At 40.7% G+C, this 26,213-nt stretch overlaps 1 protein-coding gene across 1 annotated transcript in view; it reads left to right on the top strand.

The window, feature by feature from the left end:
• tonsl (tonsoku-like, DNA repair protein) overlaps positions 1-26,213 on the top strand; it is a 60,105-nt gene that overhangs the window by 6,000 nt on the left and 27,892 nt on the right. The window contains exons 3-15 of the mRNA XM_061968303.2: positions 1,079-1,221; positions 1,296-1,476; positions 1,544-1,673; positions 9,197-9,368; positions 9,445-9,559; positions 13,299-13,444; positions 13,533-13,685; positions 13,770-13,895; positions 19,382-19,580; positions 19,649-19,704; positions 19,773-19,862; positions 21,330-21,402; positions 21,492-21,655. Coding sequence (XP_061824287.2) covers positions 1,079-1,221; positions 1,296-1,476; positions 1,544-1,673; positions 9,197-9,368; positions 9,445-9,559; positions 13,299-13,444; positions 13,533-13,685; positions 13,770-13,895; positions 19,382-19,580; positions 19,649-19,704; positions 19,773-19,862; positions 21,330-21,402; positions 21,492-21,655 — 1,748 coding nt within the window. The remainder of the gene's footprint in view (positions 1-1,078; positions 1,222-1,295; positions 1,477-1,543; positions 1,674-9,196; positions 9,369-9,444; positions 9,560-13,298; positions 13,445-13,532; positions 13,686-13,769; positions 13,896-19,381; positions 19,581-19,648; positions 19,705-19,772; positions 19,863-21,329; positions 21,403-21,491; positions 21,656-26,213) is intronic.

Genomic DNA, 26,213 nt, shown 5'->3' with positions numbered 1-26,213 from the left:
CAAGCAAATACCACCCCATAAGTGCCTGATGCACATACAGTACCAGAAACTGCAATTAGCCGTGCTAATGTTGGAACACATTTCCTCAGCATAGCTGCATATTGAGAAGGAAATAGGCACTGACACTACCCATATCCACATAGGTTTTATTTGTCGAAAATATACTTTTCCCTGTCAGTTGGATGATTGATTGATTGATTGATTGAGACTTTTATTAGTAGGTTGCACAGTAAAGTACATATTCCGTACAATTGACCACTAAATGGTATCACCCGAATACGTTTTTCAACTTGTTTAAGTCGGGGTCCACTTAAATTGATTCATGACACATCGACATACAGGCGAACGGGCATATATTTCCCCCGTTAGCCTATATGTTGATGTGTCATTGACCGGGCTAGCATGCTAAGCATTCTTAGACTGTATTGGACAATATAGTTTACATACAAAATTTCCATTTCCATTTATTACAAGTAATAAGAAAACGTAAATGCCTGACTTACCTATTAAGCAGGAAATTAGCAAGTTTGTCGTCCGATGAAAAAATCTTCTCCGCCTTCAATCGTCTCCATATTTCAAAGGCATCCCGGATATAAATATTTGTTTTGCTCCTGGCTTTGTCATGAATAAGTTTAGAATCGTAACGATGCCTTTTAGATTTTCTAAGGTCTGACATGTTTAGTAACTTTACCAGTGGCAGTAGCTCGACGAAGAGGGCGGTGCCTAACTGGCAAACTGGATGTGACACACTCATAGACTTTTTAATTGGTCAAAGGGTGGAGGGCGAGGCATTGAAATGAAAACAATAACAATATTTCGGGGCTGTAAATCTAATTTTGAAATGAGCATATTCCGGCTGAACTACTGTTATCAGTTATAAATTTATTCGAAAATAACATGATTAATTCATGCCTTTTGACATATCAGGGCCATTTAATGATGACTTGACATTCAATTATTACTTATGGCACCTTTAAATTAGATTTGCTGATACTTGCAGAAACCGTAATTTTCCAGAAAATTGCATTCCTTTTGCAAACCTTTAACTGTTGTTCTGTTTTATTCGCCTATTCAATAGGCGACTATGAGGCCGCCATTGAGGAGCACCAGCAAGAGTTGGCACTCTCTGAAGTGGTAAATGATGTGATTGGACGAGCTGTGGCCAATCGTAAGATAGGAGAATGCTACGCAGAGTTGGGAAACATTGAAGCGGCCTTGAAAGTGAGTTGATCTGTTTTGAAACTGCACATTAAATACAAATAGTGTTAGCATGTTGTTTGTTTCTGTTTGTCCAGCATCAGCACCGTCACCTGGACCTGGCCCGCTCTGTTAAAGATCACGCCGAGGAGCAGAGAGCGCTCGCCACTATCGGCCGAACCTACCTCTTCCGCTATGAGTCAGACCAGTCGAGGAAAAGTCTCGAACAAGCGGAAGATGCCTTCAGGAGGAGCTTGGCCATTGTGGACGATCTTCTAGGTGTGTATCTTTTTTTGTTTCAGGGACTTTTTTTTTTTAACCGACACTCACTTTTTGTCTGTTAAAGGGACGGTGCCACAGCGAGAAATTAATGAGATGAAGGCTCGACTCTTCCTCAATCTCGGTTTGGTTTGCGACCACCTGGGGGAGCCCAAGCGCTGCAGCGAGTTCATTCGACGCAGTGTCTTCATCGCAGAGTAAGAAGTGTCCTTATACTTTGTATAATATTAATCTATCCTATTGTGGTCGACAGGGGAAAACATTCAGCAATGTCCACAACACATGAAATACTTGGAAAACACAACTCACTAAACCACTGTTAGGCCCTCCTCATAGATATGAATACATACAGTCGCGGTCAAAAGTTTACATACACTTGTGAAGGACATAATGTCATGGCTGTCTTGAGTTTCCAATACTTTCTACAACTCTTATTTTTTTGTGATAGAGTGATTGGAGCACATACTTGTTGGTCACAAAAAACATTCATGAAGTTTGGTTCTTTTATGAATTTATTATGGGCCTACTGAAAATGTGACCAAATCTGCTGGGTCAAAAGTATACATGCACAACATATATTATCAATTTTGGTGATGTAGAAAAGTTACAATCAAATCAAATTAGCTTCATGGCATGGCCTCTTAACTTCATCCATCCATCCATCTATCCATTTTCTACCGCTTATCCACTTCATGTGAGTGATTATGATTGACGACACCTGTTGACTTAAATAAGGCTCATGTGATGCAGTCATTAGACTCGGTTACAAACGCGACAATGGGAAAGTCAAAGGAACTCAGTACAGATCTCAAAAAAACGAATCATTGACTTGATCAAGTCAGGAAAGTCACATGGAGCCATTTCAAAGCATCTTAAGGTCCCAAGAGTAACTGTGCAGACAATTGTTCGTAAGTATAAAGTTCATGGCACAGTTTTGTCACTGCCACGATCAGGAAGAAAACGCAAGCTATCACCTGCTGCTGAGAGAAAATTGGTCAGGCTGATCAAGAGTCAACCGATAACCCCCAAAAAACAGGTCTGCAATGAATTGGAAGCTGCTGGAACACAGGTGTCAGTGTCCACAGTCACGCTTGTTTTGCATCGCCATGGACTGAGAGGCTACCATGCAAGAAAAAAAGCCCTTGCTCCAGAAGCGACACCTTAAGGCTCGTCTAAAGTTTGCTGCTGATCACATGGACAACGATAAGACCTTCTGGAGAAAAGTTCTGTGGTCAGATTAAACAAAAAATGAGCTGTTTGGCCACAATACCAAGCAATATGTTTGGAGGAGAAAAGGTGAAGCCTTTAATCCCAGGAACACCATCCCTGTCGTCAAACATGGTTGTGGTAGTATTATGCTCTGGGCCTGTTTTGCTGCCAATGGAACTGGTGCTTTACAGAGAGTAAATGGGACAATGAAAAAGGAGGATTACCTCCATATTCTTCAGGACAACCTAAAATCATCAGCCCGGAGGTTGGGTCTGGGGCGCAGTTGGGTGTTCCAACAGGACAATGACCCCAAACACATGTCACAAGTGGTAAAGGAATGGCTAAATCAGGCTAGAATTAAGGTTTTAGAATGGCCTTCCCAAAGTCCTGACTTAAACCACACTGAAGAAACAAGTCCATGTCAGAAAACCAACAAATTTAGCTGAACTGCACCAATTTTGTCAAGAGGAGTGGTCAAAAATTAAACCAGAAGCTTGCCAGAAGCCTGGGAATGGCTACCAACAGCGCCTTATTGCAGTGAAACTTGCCAAGGGATATGTAACCAAATATTAACATTGCTGTATGTATACTTTTGACCCATTAGATCTGGTCACATTTTCAGTAGACCCATAATAAATTCATAAAAGAACCAAACTTCATGAATGTTTTTTGTGACCAACAAGTATGTGCTCTAATTACTCTATCACAGAAAATAAGAGTTGTAAAAAATGTTGGAAACTCAAGACAGCCTATGTTCTTTACAAGTGTATGTAAACGTATGACCACGACTGTAGATGCTTGTCAGGCACGACAACTCGACCGCCATCTTGAGTAAGGTTTTGTCAGACTGGTCACTCTGCATCAACATTTTAGTCATTGATAGACCTTTCTTTCAGTTGACTAATGCAGTAAATAGACACGGCTTCCCCCTGCTCAAGATGGCCTCAATGCGTCGTTCTAATGGACAACAGCCTCTGAGGCTGGATGCTATGTAATTGGTAAATGGGTTATACTTTGTATAGCGCTTTTCTACCTTCTAGGTACTCAAAGCGCTTTGACACTATTTCCACATTCACCCATTCACACACACATTCACACACTGATGGTCAGGAGCAACGGTGAAGTGTCTTGCTCAAGGACACAACGAACGTGACGAGGTTGGTCGAAGGTGGGGATTGAACCAGAAACCCTCAGGTTGCTGGCACAGCCACTCTCCCAACTGCGCCACGCCGTCCCTATGTATTCATATCTATGGGGCTTATTTCCTAGTAGCACGCTAACTTCCTGTTTCATCGTACTTCTGTTTTGTTTTCCTTGTATTGCACGTGTTTTTGGGGTTTGTGTGTGTTTTTGATGCTCTTGCGCATTTTGCCCCGTGTTTTGGATGATTGTTTATTGTTTATTGAATGGATCCCCATTAGCTGACGCCAAGGCGACTGCTAGTCTTCCTGGGGTCCATATAGGAGCATACAAAATGAAAAATGCAAAGAATACATGCAATAACAGACAGGATGATGCTGTGCGTTTGCCCCTGGCAGCCACAAAAATTGTTATTTATTTATTCAGCTCGAAAAGTTATTTTTTGCTTACATTTTTTACACATTTTCTGTTTTTTTTTCCTGTAAATTATTAACAACTTCACTAGTACGTGGCAAGCATAGTTAACATTTTGACTGATGCGTTTAATAACGCAGGGTTTTCACAGTATTTCGTGTGTAAAACCGACACAAACTGAAGCGACTGAGGAAATGCATACTTCCATCCACTTGCATAATGAAACACATGGGAAATAATTTAATATGCATTTCAAATTTTCTTGTAATCAATCAAACAATATTTTCGGTATATTAGATGGAATTTTTTACCTGACATGCGAATGCAACTGAGATAGGCTCCAGCACCCCCTGCGACCCCGAAACGGACAAGTGGTAGAAAATGGTTGGCTGGATGGATGTTTCGACTGTCATCTGCAGTCTTCTTCAGAAGGGTCACCTGACCACTGTCCGAAGAAGACTGCAGATGACAGTTGAAACGTGTCAGGTAAAAATTCCATCTAATATATCGAAAATATTGTATGTACAAGAAAATTTGAAAAGTATATGAATAAGAAGACATTTTTTGAGCAATGATTAAATATGTGTGGGGGGGTTACACTGTGGATATCTCCAGTCATGCAGTTTAGTGGTGCTTCACAAAACCTAATGCAATGTATCAGATAGTCAATCGATAAGTCGGATAGGCAATGTAAAGTTGCAACATGCATACATACATTTTTATAATGATTAAATATCAGTCCCACCAGGATGTCGCGATTGTGTCAATTCATGCAAATTCAACCAATCGGCGCAAATTACAGTATGCTCTGCTTTGTAACTTTGACCAATGCAACTTCCCCGCACATTTTGGCCAATCTGCGTGATTTTTGCCTCATCTCTGAGTGGCAATCAAACGTGCACGTTAATAGTCTATTCCAAATGTATGTTTGCTTCTTGTGTAGATGAACAGCAAGAAAAGCAACGGGTAGCAATGTATCAACTCTTTGTATTTGATTATACTTCCGTGTAGTTCAGACCTACAGTTCCTTCCTGTTCCTGTCTACAGTGCTAAACCTTCTGGTTAATGTAACATATAATCATTTATTTCCTAGTTTACATGTGTTTACGTTTATTTAGATTTTATTCATCCTGGGTAAGGCAATTGAGAAGATATCATTTGCAATGCTGACCTCACAAAGAGGCAGCATTTACATGACATAGATGTTGAAGTGTGATGATACTCTCTTAACACCTCATTTACCAACAAAAATGTGTGCTACAAATGGCTCTCAACAATTCACAAATGCTCTTAATGTGTGGGGATGATTGTGTTGGAACATAAATGAATGTTTAAGAAATATTAAACATACACGGAGAATGTCTGCGACTTGTGGACGACAGAGCAGAGAGTGGATACTCAGGAAGTCTTCGGTGCACTGCAAAAAGTCAGTGTTCAAAAACAAGAAAAAAAAATACAAAAATTAGGGGTATTTTATTTGAACTAAGCAAAATTATCTGCCAATAGAACAAGAACATTTGGCTTGTCAAGACTTTCCAAAACAAGTAAAATTAGCTAACCTCAATGAACCCAAAAATACCTTTAAAATAAGTATATTTTCACTAATAACAACTGTACGTATTTTCTATTATTTCATTGAAAATAAAACGGCAAAGTCCATTTGGCTGTCATCTATTTTAATTATGAGACACAATTGTGTCAAAGTCATGATTTTTTTTTTTTACATGCTTGAAATAAGAAATTATTACTTTAAAAAAAAGTACTTTTATACTTGTGAGTGTTAATGACACAGCTTTGCAACAGTTGATATTCTAGTTTCAAGCATTTTTTACTCAATATAGGTCATATAATCTTAGCAACAAGCCGTAATATCTTACTGAGATAATTTAGGACCAAAACCCTTAAAACAAGTAAAACACTCTAACATAAAATCTGCTTAGTGAGAAGAATTATCTTATCAGACAGAAAATAAGCAAATATCACCCTTATTTGAGATATTTAATCTTACTTAGATTTCAGTTTTTGCAGTGTGGTCTTAAGTATAATTAATTATTCGTTATAATTGATTAAAACAGTACAATAGTTGACAACAATCTCTAAGTATGTGCTTTTACTGCCATTTGACTTCCAAAACAAGTCAAATTAGCTAACCTCAATGAACCCAAAAATACCTTTAAAATAAGTATATTTTCACTAATAACAACTGTACTACTATATGAGTACGTATTTTCTATTATTTCATTGAAAATAAAACGGCAAAGTCCATTTGGCTGTCATCTGTTTTAATTATGAGACACAATTGTGTCAAAGTCATGATTTTTTTTTTTACATGCTTGAAATAAGAAATTATTACTTTAAAAAAAAAAGTACTTTTATACTTGTGAGTGTTGATGACACAGCTTTGCAACAGTTGATATTCTAGTTTCAAGCATGTTTTACTCAATATAGGTCATACAATCTTAGCAACAAGCCGTAATATCTTACTGAGATCATTTAGGACCAAAACCCTTAAAACAAGTAAAACACTCTAACATAAAATCTGCTTAGTGAGAAGAATTATCTTATCAGACAGAAAATAAGCAAATATCACCCTTATTTGAGGTATTTAATCTTACTTAGATTTCAGTTTTTGCAGTGTGGTCTTAAGTATAATTAATTATTCGTTATAATTGATTAAAACAGTACAATAGTTGACAACAATCTCTAAGTATGTGCTTTTACTGCCATTTGACTTCCAAAACAAGTCAAATTAGCTAACCTCAATGAACCCAAAAATACCTTTAAAATAAGTATATTTTCACTAATAACAACTGTACTACTATATGAGTACGTATTTTCTATTATTTCATTGAAAATAAAACGGCAAAGTCCATTTGGCTGTCATCTGTTTTAATTATGAGACACAATTGTGTCAAAGTCATGATTTTTTTTTTTTTTACATGCTTGAAATAAGCAATTATTACTTTAAAAAAAAGTACTTTTATACTTGTGAGTGTTGATGACACAGCTTTGCAACAGTTGATATTCTAGTTTCAAGCATGTTTTACTCAATATAGGTCATACAATCTTAGCAACAAGCCGTAATATCTTACTGAGATCATTTAGGACCAAAACCCTTAAAACAAGTAAAACACTCTAACATAAAATCTGCTTAGTGAGAAGAATTATCTTATCAGACAGAAAATAAGCAAATATCACCCTTATTTGAGATATTTAATCTTACTTAGATTTCAGTTTTTGCAGTGTGGTCTTAAGTATAATTAATTATTCGTTATAATTGATTAAAACAGTACAATAGTTGACAACAATCTCTAAGTATGTGCTTTTACTGCCATTTGACTTCCAAAACAAGTCAAATTAGCTAACCTCAATGAACCCAAAAATACCTTTAAAATAAGTATATTTTCACTAATAACAACTGTACTACTATATGAGTACGTATTTTCTATTATTTCATTGAAAATAAAATGGCAAAGTCCATTTGGCTGTCATCTGTTTTAATTATGAGACACAATTGTGTCAAAGTCATGATTTTGTTTTTACATGCTTGAAATAAGAAATTATTACTTAAAAAAAAAAAGTACTTTTATACTTGTGAGTGTTAATGACACAGCTTTGCAACAGTTGATATTCTAGTTTCAAGCATGTTTTACTCAATATAGGTCATACAATCTTAGCAAAAAGCCGTAATATCTTACTGAGATCATTTAGGACCAAAACCCTTAAAACAAGTAAAACACTCTAACATAAAATCTGCTTAGTGAGAAGAATTATCTTATCAGACAGAAAATAAGCAAATATCACCCTTATTTGAGATATTTAATCTTACTTAGATTTCAGTTTTTGCAGTGTGGTCTTAAGTATAATTAATTATTCGTTATAATTGATTAAAACAGTACAATAGTTGACAACAATCTCTAAGTATGTGCTTTTACTGCCATTTGACTTCCAAAACAAGTCAAATTAGCTAACCTCAATGAACCCAAAAATACCTTTAAAATAAGTATATTTTCACTAATAACAACTGTACTACTATATGAGTACGTATTTTCTATTATTTCATTGAAAATAAAACGGCAAAGTCCATTTGGCTGTCATCTGTTTTAATTATGAGACACAATTGTGTCAAAGTCATGATTTTTTTTTTTTACATGCTTGAAATAAGAAATGATTACTTTAAAAAAAAAAGTACTTTTATACTTGTGAGTGTTGATGACACAGCTTTGCAACAGTTGATATTCTAGTTTCAAGCATGTTTTACTCAATATAGGTCATACAATCTTAGCAACAAGCCGTAATATCTTACTGAGATCATTTAGGACCAAAACCCTTAAAACAAGTAAAACACTCTAACATAAAATCTGCTTAGTGAGAAGAATTATCTTATCAGACAGAAAATAAGCAAATATCACCCTTATTTGAGATATTTAATCTTACTTAGATTTCAGTTTTTGCAGTGTGGTCTTAAGTATAATTAATTATTCGTTATAATTGATTAAAACAGTACAATAGTTGACAACAATCTCTAAGTACCGGGTATGTGCTTTTACTGCCATTTAGTGTCTATTTTTAAGTGTGTGTGTGGTATAAAACGAGTAAAAACATCAATACTGTTGTTTCCCAATTTTTGTTAAAATCCTGTGCTTTTTGAAGAACACTTACAAGATTGATAACAAATTCGTAAAATCACAAGTTGATTCAGTGTTATTTAAAAGAATAAGCCTCAAAACATGGCAACTTTTATTGCAACTTTCTGAGAAAGGCCCACAAAAATCCTGGGGGGACTGATTAATATTATGATGCCTGTGTGATATCATGTCAATAGATCTACATTAAACAAAACCCAAGAAGTACACTGTTGGGCCTTATTTTCCTTGAAATGGTAGGTTGAATCTGGAAATGGTCTACTGTACAGCATTTGCCTTCTTTTCCTTGATGTTCATTCTTTACCTCATAGGAAGAGCACGCTGCTGGAAGATCTCTACCGCGCCAACTTCAATCTTGGTAACATCTTCTTCCGCAACGGCCAGCACTCCAATGCGGTGCGTTGCCTGGAGCAGGCCAAAGAGTGTGCACGGAAGATGAAGGATAAGTTCACAGAGAGCGAGTGCTTCCATTGCATTGGCAAGGTGACGACTTCGGATGCAGTGGGGGGGGGGGGATTGTGGGCTGAAATTTTTATTATTTTTATTGTTACACCCACAGGTTCAGCTTTCTTTGGGTGATTTTGTGGCTGCGAGACGCTCTCTTAAGAAGGCTCTATTGTTGGGTTCCCAACAGCTGGTGGACAGACAGGCTGTGAAGAAAGCCTTTAAATACGGTGAAAGACCCTACTTATGTACCCTCCATTGTATAACATACAGTACTGAAGAAACGTCTTTGTCACCATTGTTGTTGCAATACAGTCATCCCTCGTTTATTGCTGTTAATTGTTAGAAACTGTTTACAACCTCCTAAATACATTCTCCAACACTATGAGAGCCATCAAGACATGAAAAAACACCATTTAGTCACCTTTACACTCTTTTTAATCCAATATAGTAACGCTGCCTCAGGCTGAGCCATACTATGGCCACAGCGCTCTCTAAATTGGTTTGGTCTCCTCTAGTGGCCAATACTACTGTAGTATTGATATTTTTTGGCAATTTTTATGCTTGAAAATGCTTTATTTAGGACACTAAAATTCGTAAAATATTTTTTTAAAACATCAGCAATGTGATTAAGCTGCAATATTTGAGGCGTGATGTGGCAAAGGATGACTAATGACCGCACTATTAATTGTATCTACAAACCCCGTTTCCATATGAGTTGGGAAATTGTATTAGATGTAAATATAAACGGAATACAATGGTTTGCAAATCATTTTCAACCCATATTCAGTTGAATATGCTACAAAGACTACATTTTTGATGTTCAAACTGATAAACTTTTTTTTTTTTTGCAAATAATCATTAACTTTAGAATTTGATGCCAGCAACACGTGACAAAGAAGTTGGGAAAGGTGGCAATACATACTGATAAAGTTGAGGAATGCTCATCAAATACTTATTTGGAACATCCCACAGGTGAACAGGCAAATTGGGAACAGGTGGGTGCCATGATTGGGTATAAAAGTAGATTCCATGAAATGCTCAGTCATTCACAAACAAGAAAGGGGCGAGGGTTACCACTTTGTCAACAAATGCGTGAGCAAATTGTTGAACAGTTTAAGAAAAACCTTTCTCAACCAGCTATTGCAAGGAATTTAGGGATTTCACCATCTACGGTCTGTAATATCATCAAAGGGTTCAGAGAATCTGGAGAAATCACTGCACGTAAGCAGTTAAGCCTGTGACCTTCGATCCCTCAGGCTGTACTGCATCAACAAGCGACATCAGTGTGTAAAGGATATCACCACATGGGCTCAGGAACACTTCAGAAACCCACTGTCAGTAACTACAGTTGGTCGCTCCATCTGTAAGTGCAAGTTAAAACTCTCCTATGCAAGGCGAAAACCGTTTATCAACAACACCCAGAAACGCCGTCGGCTTCGCTGGGCCTGAGCTCATCTAAGATGGACTGATACAAAGTGGAAAAGTGTTCTGTGGTCTGACGAGTCCACATTTCAGATTGTTTTTGGAAACTGTGGACGTCGTGTCCTCCGGACCAAAGAGGAAAAGAACCATCCGGATTGTTATAGGAGCAAAGTTGAAAAGCCAGCATCTGTGATGGTATGGGGGTATATTAGTGCCCAAGACATGGGTAACTTACACATCTGTGAAGGCGCCATTAATGCTGAAAGGTACATACAGGTTTTGGAGCAACATTTGTTGCCATCCAAGCAACGTTACCATGGACGCCCCTGCTTATTTCAGCAAGACAATGCCAAGCCACGTGTTACATCAACGTGGCTTCATAGTAAAAGAGTGTGGGTACTAGACTGGCCTGCCTGTTGTAGTCCAGAGCTGTCTCCCATTGAAAATGTGTGGCGCATTATGAAGCCTAAAATACCACAACGGAGACCCCCGGACTGTTGAACAACTTAAGCTGTACATCAAGCAAGAATGGGAAAGAATTCCACCTGAGAAGCTTAAAAAATGTGTCTCCTCAGTTCCCAAACGTTTACTGAGTGTTGTTAAAAGGAAAGGCCATGTAACACAGTGGTGAACATGCCCTTTCCCAACTACTTTGGCACGTGTTGCAGCCATTAAATTCTAAGTTAATTATTATTTGCAAAAAAAATAATTAAGTTTATGAGTTTGAACATCAAATATCTTGTCTTTGTAGTGCATTCAACTGAATATGGGTTGAAAAGGATTTGCAAATCATTGTATTCCGTTTATATTTACATCTAACACAATTTCCCAACTCATATGGAAACGGGGCTTGTAGAAGCAATTGAGACAAAATGGAGTTCACTACTTGACTGATACCACCAGAGGCGCTGTTGATTCAGTCTCAACTCATCTGCAGAAGAACATGACATATGTCTTCGTATATTGTATGTACTCAACTACAAAGGGTACATGGCATTTATTAGATGTAAGGTGTTTGTAAAGGTTTGGCAGGTCTTTAAGTGTGCAAAATAAAATCATAAAAAAAATATGAATATGATAACTTACATACATACATATTTTATATGTAAATAATACAAACTATTCAATACTGATTTCTATGAAGAAATAACACACATAATTAAGATTTTTTTAAATAGTACAGTACATACAGTAATATATGATGAATGATCGGTAACTTGCATTTGAAATAATATTAATTAGGGCTGTCAAATTTAACCATGCATGTGATTATTCACAAAAAAATCATCGCATTAATCATGTATCAACACAGATTATTCACCCAATTTATTTTCCTCTTATTTTATATATATTTATTCAAAATACACCCCAACAGGACTACTACTGTTACAAAGTTTTGAGAAAATAAATTATGTATATTTAGTAAAACTAAAAACTGTTTTCTTTGACATTCTCACACTAGAATTGCACTTGTGTCAAAAATATTGAGGTATTTTTTAAAAATCATATAAATTCTTAGATACAAGTAATTTACTGTTAATAATCATAATTAATCGCAATTTTTAAAAGTGTTATTGATCTAATTAAAAAAAAATATTTCACTAATAATAATAGTACAAGACTTTTACTTGTTTGGTTTTTAAACTCCCGTTATTCTGGGGGGCAGGACTGTTCCATCAGTGCCACAGTGATGTAAATGTTGTGAAAAAATTCCCATATTTTCACCTTTATTCTGATCCTTGCCATGATTTCATGACCCATTCCTTTTCCCTTGCACCTCCCCTCCATTTTGTATTGCTTGTGTAATCCTGCAATCTGCATCTGTCTTATTATTCACTGTCATTTAAATTAATCGAGCGCGTTGTGGCCTAAGAACTTTTCCACACTGCAAAAAGTCAGTGTTCAAAAACAAGAAAAAAAATTACAAAAATTAGGGGTATTTTATTTGAACTAAGCAACATTATCTGCCAATAGAAGAAGAAAATTTGGCTTGTCAAGACTTTCCAAAACAAGTAAAATTAGCTAACCTCAATAAACCCCAAAATACCTTAAAATAAGTATATACTCACTAATAACAACTGTACTACTATATGAGTACGTATTTTCTCTTGTTTCATTGAAAATAAAACAGCAAAGTCCATTTGGCTGTCATCTGTTTTATTATGAGACACAATTGTGTCAAAGTCATGATTTTTTTTTACATGCTTAAAATAAGAAATTATTACTTTAAAAAAAGTAGTTTTTTATTTGTGAGTGTTGATGACACAGCTTTGCAACCGTTGATATTCTAGTTTCAAGCATGTTTTACTCAATATAGGTCATAAAATCTCAGCAACAAGCTGTAATATCTTACTGAGATCATTTAGGACCAAAACACTTAAAACAAGTAAAACACTCTGCTTAGTGAGAAGAATTATCTGATCGGACAGAAAATAAGCAAATCTCACCCTTTTTTGAGATATTTAATCTTACTTAGATTTCAATTTTTGCAGTGCAGTAAGTTTATTGCATTAATGTTTTTTTTAATCCCTTCTTAATATATAGCCGACCGAGGCTGTAAATTAGAAGAGGGGTTGGGAGAGGATCAGTGCAGGGCTTCCCATGAGGCCGTAGGTCTGGCGGAGCAACTTGGAGATCTCTACTGTAAGGTCGGCTGCTTCCACAAAGCTGTGGATGCATATCAAGCGCAGGTGATTTTTTTTTTCAGTTAATTACATTTAAATGTAATCTATGAATGGATATTTTACTTCATTTATGCCGTTTATCCATCCGGATTAGCTCGCAGGCGCTGAGGCGTTAGGGAAGCCCGCACGCGAGCTGGCGGTCATCCACGTGTCTCTGGCCGCAACCTTCATTGACCTGCGGCGGCACGGTGAAGCGGTGCAGCACTACAAGCAGGAGCTGGCATTACGGCAGGGCAGCCCGGCCGAGGTAATCCGATTTACAGCATCAGATGTGTGGAAAAACACCATGTGTCATTCGCAACTTTGATTTATGGTGGTGTGTGCGTGTCAGGAATGCAGCACCTGGCTGAACATCGCAGTGGCCCAGGAGGAGAGCGGTGTTGCCTTTGAGGATCAGGACAGCAGCTTCGGTGCTGCCCTTCGTTGTGCTCAAACACATGGGCAGGCCCGACTGCAAGTAAGTAGACATACAGTACAAAATAGTGTGCTTGAAAGGAGGGGCCTCTCTCTCTCTCCCTTTCCCTCTCCCTCTCTGAATGTGTTGCATTTCTGTTGCCATGCCATGTTGAGCAGAAAATTGCTCTAAAAGGTTAATTATGTCTTCTTATTCATATACTTCTTCAAATGTTCTTGTAAGCAGACCATATTTTCGATATATTAGATCAGGGGTCGGCAACTTTTACCACTCAAAGAGCCATTTTGACCAGTTTCACAAATTAAAGAAAACAATGGGAGCCACAAAAATCTTTTGTAATTTAAAATGAAATAACATTGCATACAAAGTTTTTTTTTTGCTTTGTGCTATGTTTAAACCAAGGGTCTCAGACATGCGGCCCACACCTTAATTTGAAAATTGAATGTTAGTGCGGCCCGCGGGTTTTATATGATTGGCGCTTGATAGCGTCATACTTGCCAACCCTCCCGATTTTTCCGACAGACTACGAAATACGAGGCAACTATTCTTTCGAACGTGCAGTGAAGGTACAGCATTTAGCACCCACTACAACCAGCGTGCCGGTCTAGCCACACGTTGTATGGGGCTTCTGCTTGCTCACGTATGCGACAGCAATGCATACTTGGTCAACAACCACACAGGTTACACTGACGGTGGCTGTATAAAAAACTTTAACACTCTTACTAATAATGCGCCAATCTGTGAACCCACACCAAACAAGAATGACAAACACATTTTGGGAGAACATCTGCACCGTAACACAATATAAACACAACAGAACAAATACCCAGAATCCCATGCAGCCCTAACTCTTCCGGGTTACATTATACACCCCTGCTACCAAACCCCGCCCACCTCAACCGACGAACGGATGGGGGTGGGGGCGGTTGATGTGTGGGGGAGCAGGGTTGGGGTGGGGGCGGGGTTTGGTGGTAGTAGGGGTGTATAATGTAACCCGGAAGAGTCAGGGCTGCATGGGATTCTGGGTATTTGTTCTGTTGTGTTTATGTTGTGTTAAGGTGCAGATGTTCTCCCAAAATGTGTTTGTCATTCTTGTCTGGTTTTGGTTCAAAGTGTGGCGCATTATTAGTAAGAGTCTTAAAGTTGTTTTATATGGCTACCGTCAGTGTAACCTGTGTGGCTGTTGAGCAAGTATGCATTGCTGTCACCGACGCGTGCAAGCAGAAGATGCATATAACAAAAGGCTGGGCTGGCACGCTATTTGTACAGATTTTAGAGGGCGCTAAATGCTGTACAATCATGGCACGCCCTTATTATTATTGTTAGGGTGAAAATTGGAGAATATTAATCCCGGGAGTTTTCTGCGAGAGGCACCGAAATCCGGAAATCTCCCTCGGGAGGGTCGTCAAGTATGCAGCTGAGCCGCATCAGAGTGATCAAAGAGCCGCGGGTTGCCGACCCCTGTATTAGATGAAATCTTTACAGGACATGTTTCAGTCCTGTCAAGTCTACCTGGTTATAAATGAACTAGTGGAGCCAACCAGGTAGACTTGACAGGTCTGCCTGGTTGGCCATGCCTATAAGAACAGCTGAAAGGCAACACTTCACAGTGGTCAGGTGACCCTTCTGAAGAAGACTGCGGATGACAGTCGAAACATGTCAGGTAAAGTTTACATCTAATATACCGAAAATATGGTTTGATTACAAGAACATTTAAAAAATGAGCAGAAAATGTATGTACAGAGGAGTGGTAATATTGTGGATGTAGCGCAACTTCCTGCAGCTATTGCTGACAATCTAGTTAAGCCAGATACGACAGCGCCTCTGCAGGTTGCGGCCAAGCACTACACTCCATCATCAAATTCTTCATGCTGAAGGTCTTAAATATTGGGCCAACCCCTAAAAATTAGGCATCTCATCCACAAGCTAAGTGTAATTTATTACCCATGCTGCCATGGCAACAACCGGAGGCCTACTCTTCCATCTGCTGAGGAATAAATAGAACATTTGTCCTGCCTCCCCTAACATGTTTCAAACATTTGGAGCTGTGTTTGGATTTATTAATTTTACAGATGGAGCATTTATGCTTTTTTGATTAACATGCAACAGAGATGCACTTCATTTCAGTATGTACATCAGCATTGCATCTATTAAACACATTTTGTTAACATAGAAAAAGGGGTCTCAAACTCGTTTTTTTGTGGGCCACATCGCAGTTATGGCTGCCTTCAGAAGGTTAATTGTAACAGTAAACAATGTATAAATATATGAAGATTTGCTTCATGATATTGTTACATAATTGCCTAGGCATCTGATTTATATATACTGTTTATGTACACTATTTGATTTATTTATTTAATTTATATATTTATTTGACAGGCACAGTACATATAAACATTCCCACCCTATGTCAAAGTACATGAGGTTTCTAGCCACAGGCAAAGTTGCAACCCTCATCCCTAGTTAGGCTTTTAAAGAAAAGTTAAGAAATGTGAGAATCACACACAAAAGGATTGAAACAAGTATTAAAAATAGACATTAAAAATAATTGGCCCCAATTGCCCATACTACATCCAGTTCTAGTGCACATATTTCTGATTTTCCTTAAGCCACTTTTTCAGTTTTGTGGAAAAACGTTCAATGTCCAACTGTGACTTTAGCTCCAGTGGCAAAGAGTTCCACGAGATGTGAGGCCTTCACTGAGAACTCGGACTGACCTAGAGTTGTCTGGCACCTTTTCACTAACCGCAGCTCGAGTCCGCACATCTTCACTACTGTACTCTTGTATTTCTTTACACATTCCATCAGGGGCTATTCCATTAAGACATTTAAAATATATTTTAAAAAGGAGAAATTTATACAATTATCAAAAGTCGTGATGTTATACTTTTTGGTAATATGGCAGTGATGATGCTTCATTGGTTTTTGATCAAAGCTCTTTAGTGTGTGTATATGTAATGACAACAGAGGCTTCACTACAGATTTGTGGCCTGTCCCTAGAGCAGGGGTCGGCAACCTTTACCAGTCAAAGAGCCATTTTGACCAGTTTCACAAATTATAGAAAACAATGGGAGCCGCAAAAACTTTTGAAATTTTTAATGAAATAACACTGCATACAAAGTTTTTTTTTTGCTTTGTATAAACCAGGGGTCTCAGACACGCTGCCCACACCTTTATATGGAATTTTTAAGCTGGTGCGGCACGCAAGTTTTATATGAATAGCGCTGGTCAGCGTCATGCGTGCCGTGATGGCACAACATATAGCGCCCACTACAACCAGCGTGCCTGATCAGCCACATGTTGTATGAGGCTTCCGCTTGCTCACATAGGTGACAGCAAGGCATACTTACTCAACAACCACACAGGTTACACTGATAGTGGCGGTATAAAAAAAACTGTAGCACTCTTACTAATAATGCGCCACACTGTGAACCCACACCAAACAAGAATGACAAACACATTTCGGGAGAACATCTGCACCGTAACACAACATAAACACAACAGGACAAATACCCAGAATCCCATGCAGCCCTAACTCTTCCGGGATACATTATACACCGCCGCTACCAAACCCCGCCCACCTCAACCGTCGCACAGAGAGAGGGGGGGGGGGGGGGGGGTTGATGTGTGAGGGAGCAGGTTTGGGGTAGGGGCGGGGTTTGGTGGTAGCAGGAGTGTATAATGTATCCCGGAAGAGTTAGGGCTGCATGGGATTCTGGGTGTTTGTTCTCTTGTGTTTATGTTGTGTTAAGGTGCAGATGTTCTCCCGAAATGTGTTTGTCATTCTTGTTTGGTTTTGGTTCAAAGTGTGGCGCATTATTAGTAAGAGTGTTAAAGATGTTTTATATGGTCACCGTCAGTGTAACCTGTGTGGCTGTTGACCAAGTATGCCTTGCTGTCAAGTACGTGTGCAAGCAGAAGATGTATATTGTATTACAATTGTTAGGTTGGCACGCTGTTAATACAGATTATAGAGGGCGCCGAATGTTGTACCATCATAGCACGCCCTTATTATATCTGTAAGGGTGAAAATCGGTGAATATTGATCCCGGGAGTTTTCTGCGAGAGGCACTGAAGTCCGGAAGTCTCACGGGAAAATTGGGGGGTACAGCAAGTAAGCTGCTGAGCCGGATCAGAGTGATCAAAGAGCCGCATGCGGCTCCGGAGCCGCGGGTTGCCGACCCCTGGCCTAGACGATGGCACATATGGTAAGACATCCATCCATCCATCCATCCATTTTCTACCGTTTGTCAAGACATATGGGATAAAATCACTGCATGCATGTAAACTTGAGCAACGTGAACAGATAAACAAGGTCTAACCAGCCTAAAACAGTTTATATCTATTTTTGTGGTCTTTGTCATTTTTTTAATATGGCCATCAAATTTTAGCTTAGGGTTCAAAATAACACCCAAATATTTAAATTCCTTTACCTGCTCTATTTTATTTTGATTATAGTTGACCTGAATTTCATTTAATGTATGTTTCTTCAGAGAGAAACACATTGAGACTGTTTTGTTATATTTCAAAGTTAAACAGTTATTTTGAACCCATGTTGATACTTCAGCTAAATGTTTAAGATCTCTGAAGCCCGTTGAAGGGTGTCTGCTGCCACATAAATGATTGTATCATCTGCATATGTCCGCCCTGAGATCGGTAGGTTGTGAGTTCAAACCCCGGACGAGTCATACCAAAGACTATAAAAATTTGACCCCTTACCTCCCTGCTTGGCACTCCGCAACAAAAGTTGGAATTGGGGGTTAAATCACCAAAAATGATTCCGAGGCGCAGCCACCGCTGCTGCCCACTGCTCCCCTCACCTCTCAGGGGGTGATCAAGAGTGATGGGTCAAATGCAGAGAATAATTTCGCCACACCTAGTGTGTGTGTGTGTGTGTGTGTGTGTGTGTGTGTGTGTGTGTGTGTGTGTGTGTGTGTGTGTGTGTGTGTGTGACAATCATTGGTACTTTAACTTAATACATTTAGCAGGTGGTATTTTTTGCAAATGTTGTGGAGGTCATTTATGCATAAGCTGAAAAGCAGTGGACCCAAAAATGGGCAAAAATACTCTGCAGCATGGCTCAGGCAGCTCATTCAACTAATTACAATAAAAATAGCAGCATATTATTGTAAATGGAGAAAAATGGCACCACGGTTTTTTTTAAATAAAATTCAGGTGTCTGAGCTGGCAGGTTTTTTTTTTACCGTAAAATCTATTGTCATTTTTACAGTGTACAATTTAATGGGTAAGTATCTTTAAATTTTCATAACTCAAGCAGTTCTTTAAATATGTATTATTATTTGTATGAATATGGTGCATTATTAAATAATATTAAAGTTTAAAAATATGCACCTGTATGCAGTATGTGTGTTTACTTCTGTCAATTTGCAGATAGAGAACCGATAACTGAATGAAAAATAACTGAACTGAAGTTCCCCTAATGGAATTCATGCAGCATTTGCATTGTGCGGGTGTACCTAATGATGTGTGGCAAGTATTGAAATAAGCCCAGTTTCCCTCCCGTACAGAAGCGCGTTTTGAGGCTATGGTTGGCGGCTCAGAGGCGAAGCGGCTCGTTAAACGACAGCGAGACCGAAGCCAAACTGCTGGAGCTGTGCGCCACAGAGGGCTGGACGCCACATGACAGTGATGGAGAGGAAGCGGAAGAGGAGGAGATGGACAACTCTGAACCTCTAGATGATAGTGATGTTGTTCTCTCAGACTCTGGTAGGCTGTATTTTTTTTTTAACCCAAAGCCTGGAACAGTGCTAACGCTCGCTAGCCTTTGTTTTTAGATGACGACCTGGAAGGATATGACAAGATGGTGTCAGGAAGGAGGAAGGCAGGACGGGTAAGAGTGTAACAAATTTATGTCTCGATTCTTCATTGTTCAAGCCCTGCTTCTTCTCTTTTTTGCAGTGGAATAAGAGGAATGAGAAGGGTGAGACATCCCTCCACAGGGCGTGCATAGACGGGAACTTGAGGCAGGTCCAGTATCTGGTGGAGCAGGTGGGTCAAATTACAGGCCTCAAATTTTTACTTTTTAAGGTCAAGGCAAGTGTTGCCTTAAAAGAGGGCTCATATTTTAGGGCACCAAGCCAAGTTAGAAGGGCACCAAGGCAAACATTATTTTCTTTCGAGGCAGGAGCTCTAAAGCTTGCATGCATGCATGTATATACAAAACCCAAAACCAGTGAAGTTGGCACGTTGTGCAAATCGTAACTCAAAACAGAATACAATGATTAGCAAATCCTTTTCAACTTATATTCAATTGAATAGACTGCAAAGACGAGATATTTAACGTTTTAACTGAGAAACTTAATTTTTTTTTGCAATTAATCATTAACTTAGAATTTATTGGCAGCAACACGTTGCAAAAAAGTTGGCAGTTGACAGTTTTGTTTCATCTGACCACAGAACTTTCCTCCAGAAGGTCTTATCTTTGTCCATGTGATGTCAAATTAAACAAAAATGGAGCTGTTTGGCCACAATACCCAGCAATATGTTTGGAGGAGAAAAGGTGAGGCCTTTAATCCCAGGAACACCAATCATACCGTCAAGCATGGTGGTGGTAGTATTATGCTCTGGGCCTGTTTTGCTGCCAATGGAACTGGTGCTTTACAGAGAGTAAATGGGACAATGAAAAAGGAGGATTACCTCCAAATTCTTCAGGAAAACCTAAAATCATCAGCCCGGAGGTTGGGTCTTGGGCGCAGTTGGGTGTTCCAAGAGGACAATGACCCCAAACACACGTCAAAAGTGGTAAAGGATTGGCTAAATCAAGCTAGAATCAAGGTTTTAGAATGGCCTTCCCAAAGTACTGACTTAAACGTGTGGACAATGATGAAGAAACAAGTCCATGTCAGAAAACCAACAAATTTAGATGAACTGCACCAATTTTGTCAAGAGGAGTGGTCAAAAATTCACCCAGAAGCTTGTGGATGGCTACCAAAAGCGCCTTATTGCAGTGAAACCTGCCAAGGGACATGTAACCGAATATTAACATTGCTGTATGTATACTTTTGACCTAGCAGATTTGGTCACATATTCAGTAGACCCATAATACATTCATAAAAGAACCAAACTTCATGAATGTTTTTTGTGACCAACAAGTATGTGCTCCAATCACTCTATCACAAAAAAATAAGAGTTGTAGAAATTTTTGGAAACTCAAGACAGCCATGACATTATGTTCTTTACAAGTGTATGTAAACTTTTGACCTCAACTGTGTATGTATATATATATATATATATATATATATGAAAAATATATATATATATATATATATAATATAGTGTATACTGTATATATTTATAGTGTGTGTGTGTGTGTGTGTGTGTGTGTGTGTGTGTGTGTGTGTGTGTGTGTGTGTGTGTGTATATTTGAATTACCGGTACACACTGTGTGTCTATTTTTTTACTTTTTTCAGCTTGTTTTAAAAATATTTATATTTGATGAAATATGTTTGTTTTCAGGGCCACCCAATAAACCCCAGAGACTACTGCGGCTGGTCTCCCCTGCATGAGGCCTGCAACCACGGTCACCATGGTAACGGATTTACCCTCATTAAACACGGTTTCATTTTCCCTGAAGCCCACAAAGTCACCGATTTGACCTACTTTTTTCATTTCATCCAGACATTGTGACTGTGCTGCTGGAGCGAGGTGCGAACATCAACGACCCGGGCGGCCCGCTGTGTGAGGGGGTAACTCCCCTGCACGACGCCCTGGCATGTGGCAACTTTTCAGTAGCCAGGCTCTTGGTGGAACGAGGGGCTTCTGTTAACCTCCGCAACTCTAAGGTGTGCCAGTGTGTGTAGGGTTAAACTGTTGCCTTTCCAGTACCGTTATCAACAACATGCAATGTTTTGGTTATTATTTTTATGGCGGTATAAGTTTCTTCTACAGTTGCGCTATATATAGACTATATACAACTGAAATTATTTGAATTCAGCCAATGGTAGAGCTTTTAATCATTATATCGTGATAATGCATGAAGATTACATATTTTAGCTGTGTTCTGCAAATTTTACAGTGACAAGCAAACAAAGACGTCCTCAGTGCAATATAGCATCCCCGTTAAAAAGCTAGCGGCTAATGTCCCTCCACGTTGCAGCTTTTAAATCACTAATCCTCGCCTCCATGGTGGCAAAAAAACTAAATATTAATACAAACCCTGTTTCCATATGAGTTGGGAAATTGTGTTAGATGTAAATATAAACGGAATACAATGATTTGCAAATCATTTTCAACCCATATTCAGTTGAATGCACTACAAAGACAATATATTTGATGTTCAAACTCATACATTTTTTTTTTTTTTGCAAATAATAATTAACTTAGAATTTCATGGCTGCAACACGGGCCAAAGTAGTTGGGAAAGGGCATGTTCACCACTGTGTTACATGGCCTTTCCTTTTAACAACACTCAGTAAACGTTTGGGAACTGAGGAGACACATTTTTTAAGCTTCTCAGGTGGAATTCTTTCCCATTCTTGCTTGATGTACAGCTTAAGTTGTTCAACAGTCCGGGGGTCTCCGTTGTGGTATTTTAGGCTTCATAATGCGCCACACATTTTCATTGGGAGACAGGTCTGGACTACAGGCAGGCCAGTCTAGTACCCACACTCTTTTACTATGAAGCCACGTTGATGTAACACGTGGCTTGGCATTGTCTTGCTGAAATAAGTAGGGGCATCCATGGTAACGTTGCTTGGATGGCAACATATGTTGCTCCAAAACCTGTATGTACCTTTCAGCATTAATGGCGCCTTCACAGATGTGTAAGTTACCCATGTCTTGGGCACTAATACACCCCCATACCATCACAGATGCTAGCTTTTCAACTTTGCGCCTATAACAATCCGGACGGTTCTTTTCCTCTTAGGTCCGGAGGACACAACGTCCACAGTTTCCAAAAACAATTTGAAATGTGGACTTGTCAGACCACAGAACACTTTTACACTTTGCATCAGTCCATCTTAGATGAGCTCAGGCCCAGCGAAGCCGACGGCGTTTCTGGGTGTTGTTGATAAACAGTTTTCGCCTTGCATAGGAGAGTTTTAACTTGCACTTACAGATGTAGCGACCAACTGTAGTTACTGACAGTGGGTTTCTGAAGTGTTCCTGAGCCCATGTGGTGATATCCTTTACACACTGATGTTGCTTGTTGATGCAATACAGCCTGAGGGATCGAAGGTCACAGGCTTAGCTGCTTACATGCAGTGATTTCTCCAGATTCTCTGAACCCTTTGATGATATTACAGACCGTAGATGGTGAAATGCCTGAATTCCTTGCAATAGATGGTTGAGAAAGGTTTTTCTTAAACTGTTCAACAATTTGCTCACGCATTTGTTGACAAAGTGGTGACCCTCGCCCCATCCTTGTTTGTGAATGACTGAGCATTTCATGGAATCTACTTTTATACCCAATCATGGCACCCACCTGTTCCCAATTAGCCTGTTTATATGGGGGGTGTTCCAAAAAAGTGTTTGATGAGCATTCCTCAACTTTATCAGTATTTATTGCCACCTTTCCCAACATCTTTGTAACGTGTTGCTGGCATCAAATTCTAAAGTTAATGATTATTTGCAAAAAAAAATGTTTGTCAGTTGAACATCAAATATGTTGTCTTTGTAGCATATTCAACTGAATATGGGTTGAAAATGATTTGCAAATCATTGTAGTGAAGTGAAGTGAATTACATTTATATAGCGCTTTTTCTCTCCTCTCTGAGCTGCCACCTTAACGTGGTAGAGGAGTTTGCGTGTCCCAATGATCCTAGGAGCTATGTTGTCCGGGGGCTTTATGCCCCCTGGTAGGGTCTCCCAAGACAAACTGGTCCTAGGTGAGGGATCAGACAAAGAGCAGCTCAAAGACCTCTATGAAGAAAACGAACAAGGAACCCAGATTTCCCTTGCCCGGATGCGGGTCACCGGGGCCCCCCTCTGGAGCCAGGCCCGGAGGCGGGGCACGATGGCGAGCGCCTGGTGGCCGGGCCTGTCCCCATGGGGCCCGGCCGGGCACAGCCCGAAGAGGCAACGTGGGTCCCCCCTCCAATGGGCTCACCACCCATAGCAGGGGTCATAGAGGTCGGGTGCGATGTGAGCTGGGCGGCAGCCGAGGGCAGGGCACTTGGCGGTCCGATCCTCGGCTACAGAAGCTAGCTCTTGGGACGTGGAACGTCACCTCGCTGGGGGGTAAGGAGAAGTTCCGGCTAGATATAGTCGGACTCACTTCGACGCACAGCAAGGGCTCTGGAACCAGTTCTCTCGAAAGGGGCTGGACTCTCTTCCACTCTGGTGTTGCCGGCAGTGAGAGGCGACGGGCTGGGGTGGCAATTCTTGTTTGCCCCCGGCTCAGAGCCTACACGTTGGAGTTCAACCCGGTGGACGAAAGGGTAGCTTCCCTCCGCCTTCGGGTGGGGGGACGGGTCCTGACTGTGGTTTGCGCTTACGCGCCATACCGCAGCTCAGAGTACCCACCCTTTTTGGATTCACTCGAGGGAGTACTTGAGAGTGCTCCCCCGGGTGATTCCCTCATTCTACTGGGGGACTTCAATGCTCATGTTGGCAGCGACAGTGAAACCTGGAGAGGCGTGATTGGGAAGAATGGCTGCCCGGATCTGAACCCGAGCGGTATTTTGTTATTGGACTTTTGTGCCCGTCACAGATTGTCCATAACGAACACCATGTTCAAACATAAGGGTGTCCATATGTGCACTTGGCACCAGGACACCCTAGGCCGCAGTTCCATGATCGACTTTGTAGTTGTGTCATCGGATTTGCGGCCTCATGTTTTGGACACTCGGGTGAAGAGAGGGGCGGAGCTTTCTACCGATCACCACCTGGTGGTGAGTTGGCTGCGATGGTGGGGGAGGATGCCGGACAGACCTGGCAGGCCCAAACGCATTGTGAGGGTTTGCTGGGAACGTCTGGCAGAGTCTCCTGTCAGAGAGAGTTTCAATTCCCACCTCCGGAAGAACTTTGAACATGTCACGAGGGAGGTGCTGGACATTGAGTCCGAATGGACCATGTTCCGCGCCTCTATTGTCGAGGCGGCTGATTGGAGCTGTGGCCGCAAGGTAGTTGGTGCTTGTCGTGGCGGTAATCCTAGAACCCGTTGGTGGACACCGGCGGTGAGGGATGCCGTCATGCTGAAGAAGGAGTCCTATCGGGTTCTTTTGGCTCATAGGACTCCTGAGGCAGCGGACAGGTACCGACAGGCCAAGCGGTGTGCGGCTTCAGCGGTCGCAGAGGCAAAAACTCGTACATGGGAGGAGTTCGGTGAGGCCATGGAAAACGACTTCCGGACGGCTTCGAAGCAATTCTGGACCACCATCCGCCGCCTCAGGAAGGGGAAGCAGTGCACTATCAACACCGTGTATGGTGCGGATGGTGTTCTGCTGACCTCGACTGCGGATGTTGTGGATCGGTGGAGGGAATACTTCGAAGACCTCCTCAATCCCACCAACACGTCTTCCTATGAGGAAGCAGTGCCTGGGGAGTCTGTGGTGGGCTCTCCTATTTCAGGGGCTGAGGTTGCTGAGGTAGTTAAAAGCTCCTCGGTGGCAAGGCCCCGGGGGTAGATGAGATCCGCCCGGAGTTCCTTAAGGCTCTGGATGCTGTGGGGCTGTCTTGGTTGACAAGACTCTGCAGCATCGCGTGGACATCGGGGGCGGTACCACTGCATTGGCAGACCGGGGTGGTGGTTCCTCTCTTTAAGAAGGGGAACCGGAGGGTGTGTTCTAACTATCGTGGGATCACACTCCTCAGCCTTCCCGGTAAGGTCTATTCAGGTGTACTGGAGAGGAGGCTACGCCGGATAGTCGAACCTCGGATTCAGGAGGAACAGTGTGGTTTTCGTCCTGGTCGTGGAACTGTGGACCAGCTCTATACTCTCGGCAGGGTCCTTGAGGGTGCATGGGAGTTTGCCCAACCAGTCTACATGTGTTTTGTGGACTTGGAGAAGGCATTCGACCGTGTCCCTCGGGAAGTCCTGTGGGGAGTGCTCAGAGAATATGGGGTATCGGACTGTCTGATTGTGGCAGTCCGCTCCCTGTATGATCAGTGCCAGAGCTTGGTCCGCATTGCCGGTAGTAGGTCGGACATGTTTCCAGTGAGGGTTGGACTCCGCCAAGGCTGCCCTTTGTCACCGATTCTGTTCATAACTTTTATGGACAGAATTTCTAGGCGCAGTCAAGGCGTTGAGGGGATCTGGTTTGGTGGCTGCAGGATTTGGTCTCTGCTTTTTGCAGATGATGTGGTCCTGATGGCTTCATCTGGCCAGGATCTTCAGCTCTCACTGGATCGGTTCGCAGCTGAGTGTGAAGCGACTGGGATGAGAATCAGCACCTCCAA

The sequence above is a fragment of the Nerophis lumbriciformis genome, linkage group LG08 (assembly GCF_033978685.3).
Source record: "Nerophis lumbriciformis linkage group LG08, RoL_Nlum_v2.1, whole genome shotgun sequence".
Classification (NCBI taxonomy): Eukaryota; Metazoa; Chordata; class Actinopteri; order Syngnathiformes; family Syngnathidae; genus Nerophis; species Nerophis lumbriciformis.
The sequence above is the reverse complement of the archived record's forward strand: the minus strand, read 5'-3'. Positions and strand labels throughout refer to the sequence as shown.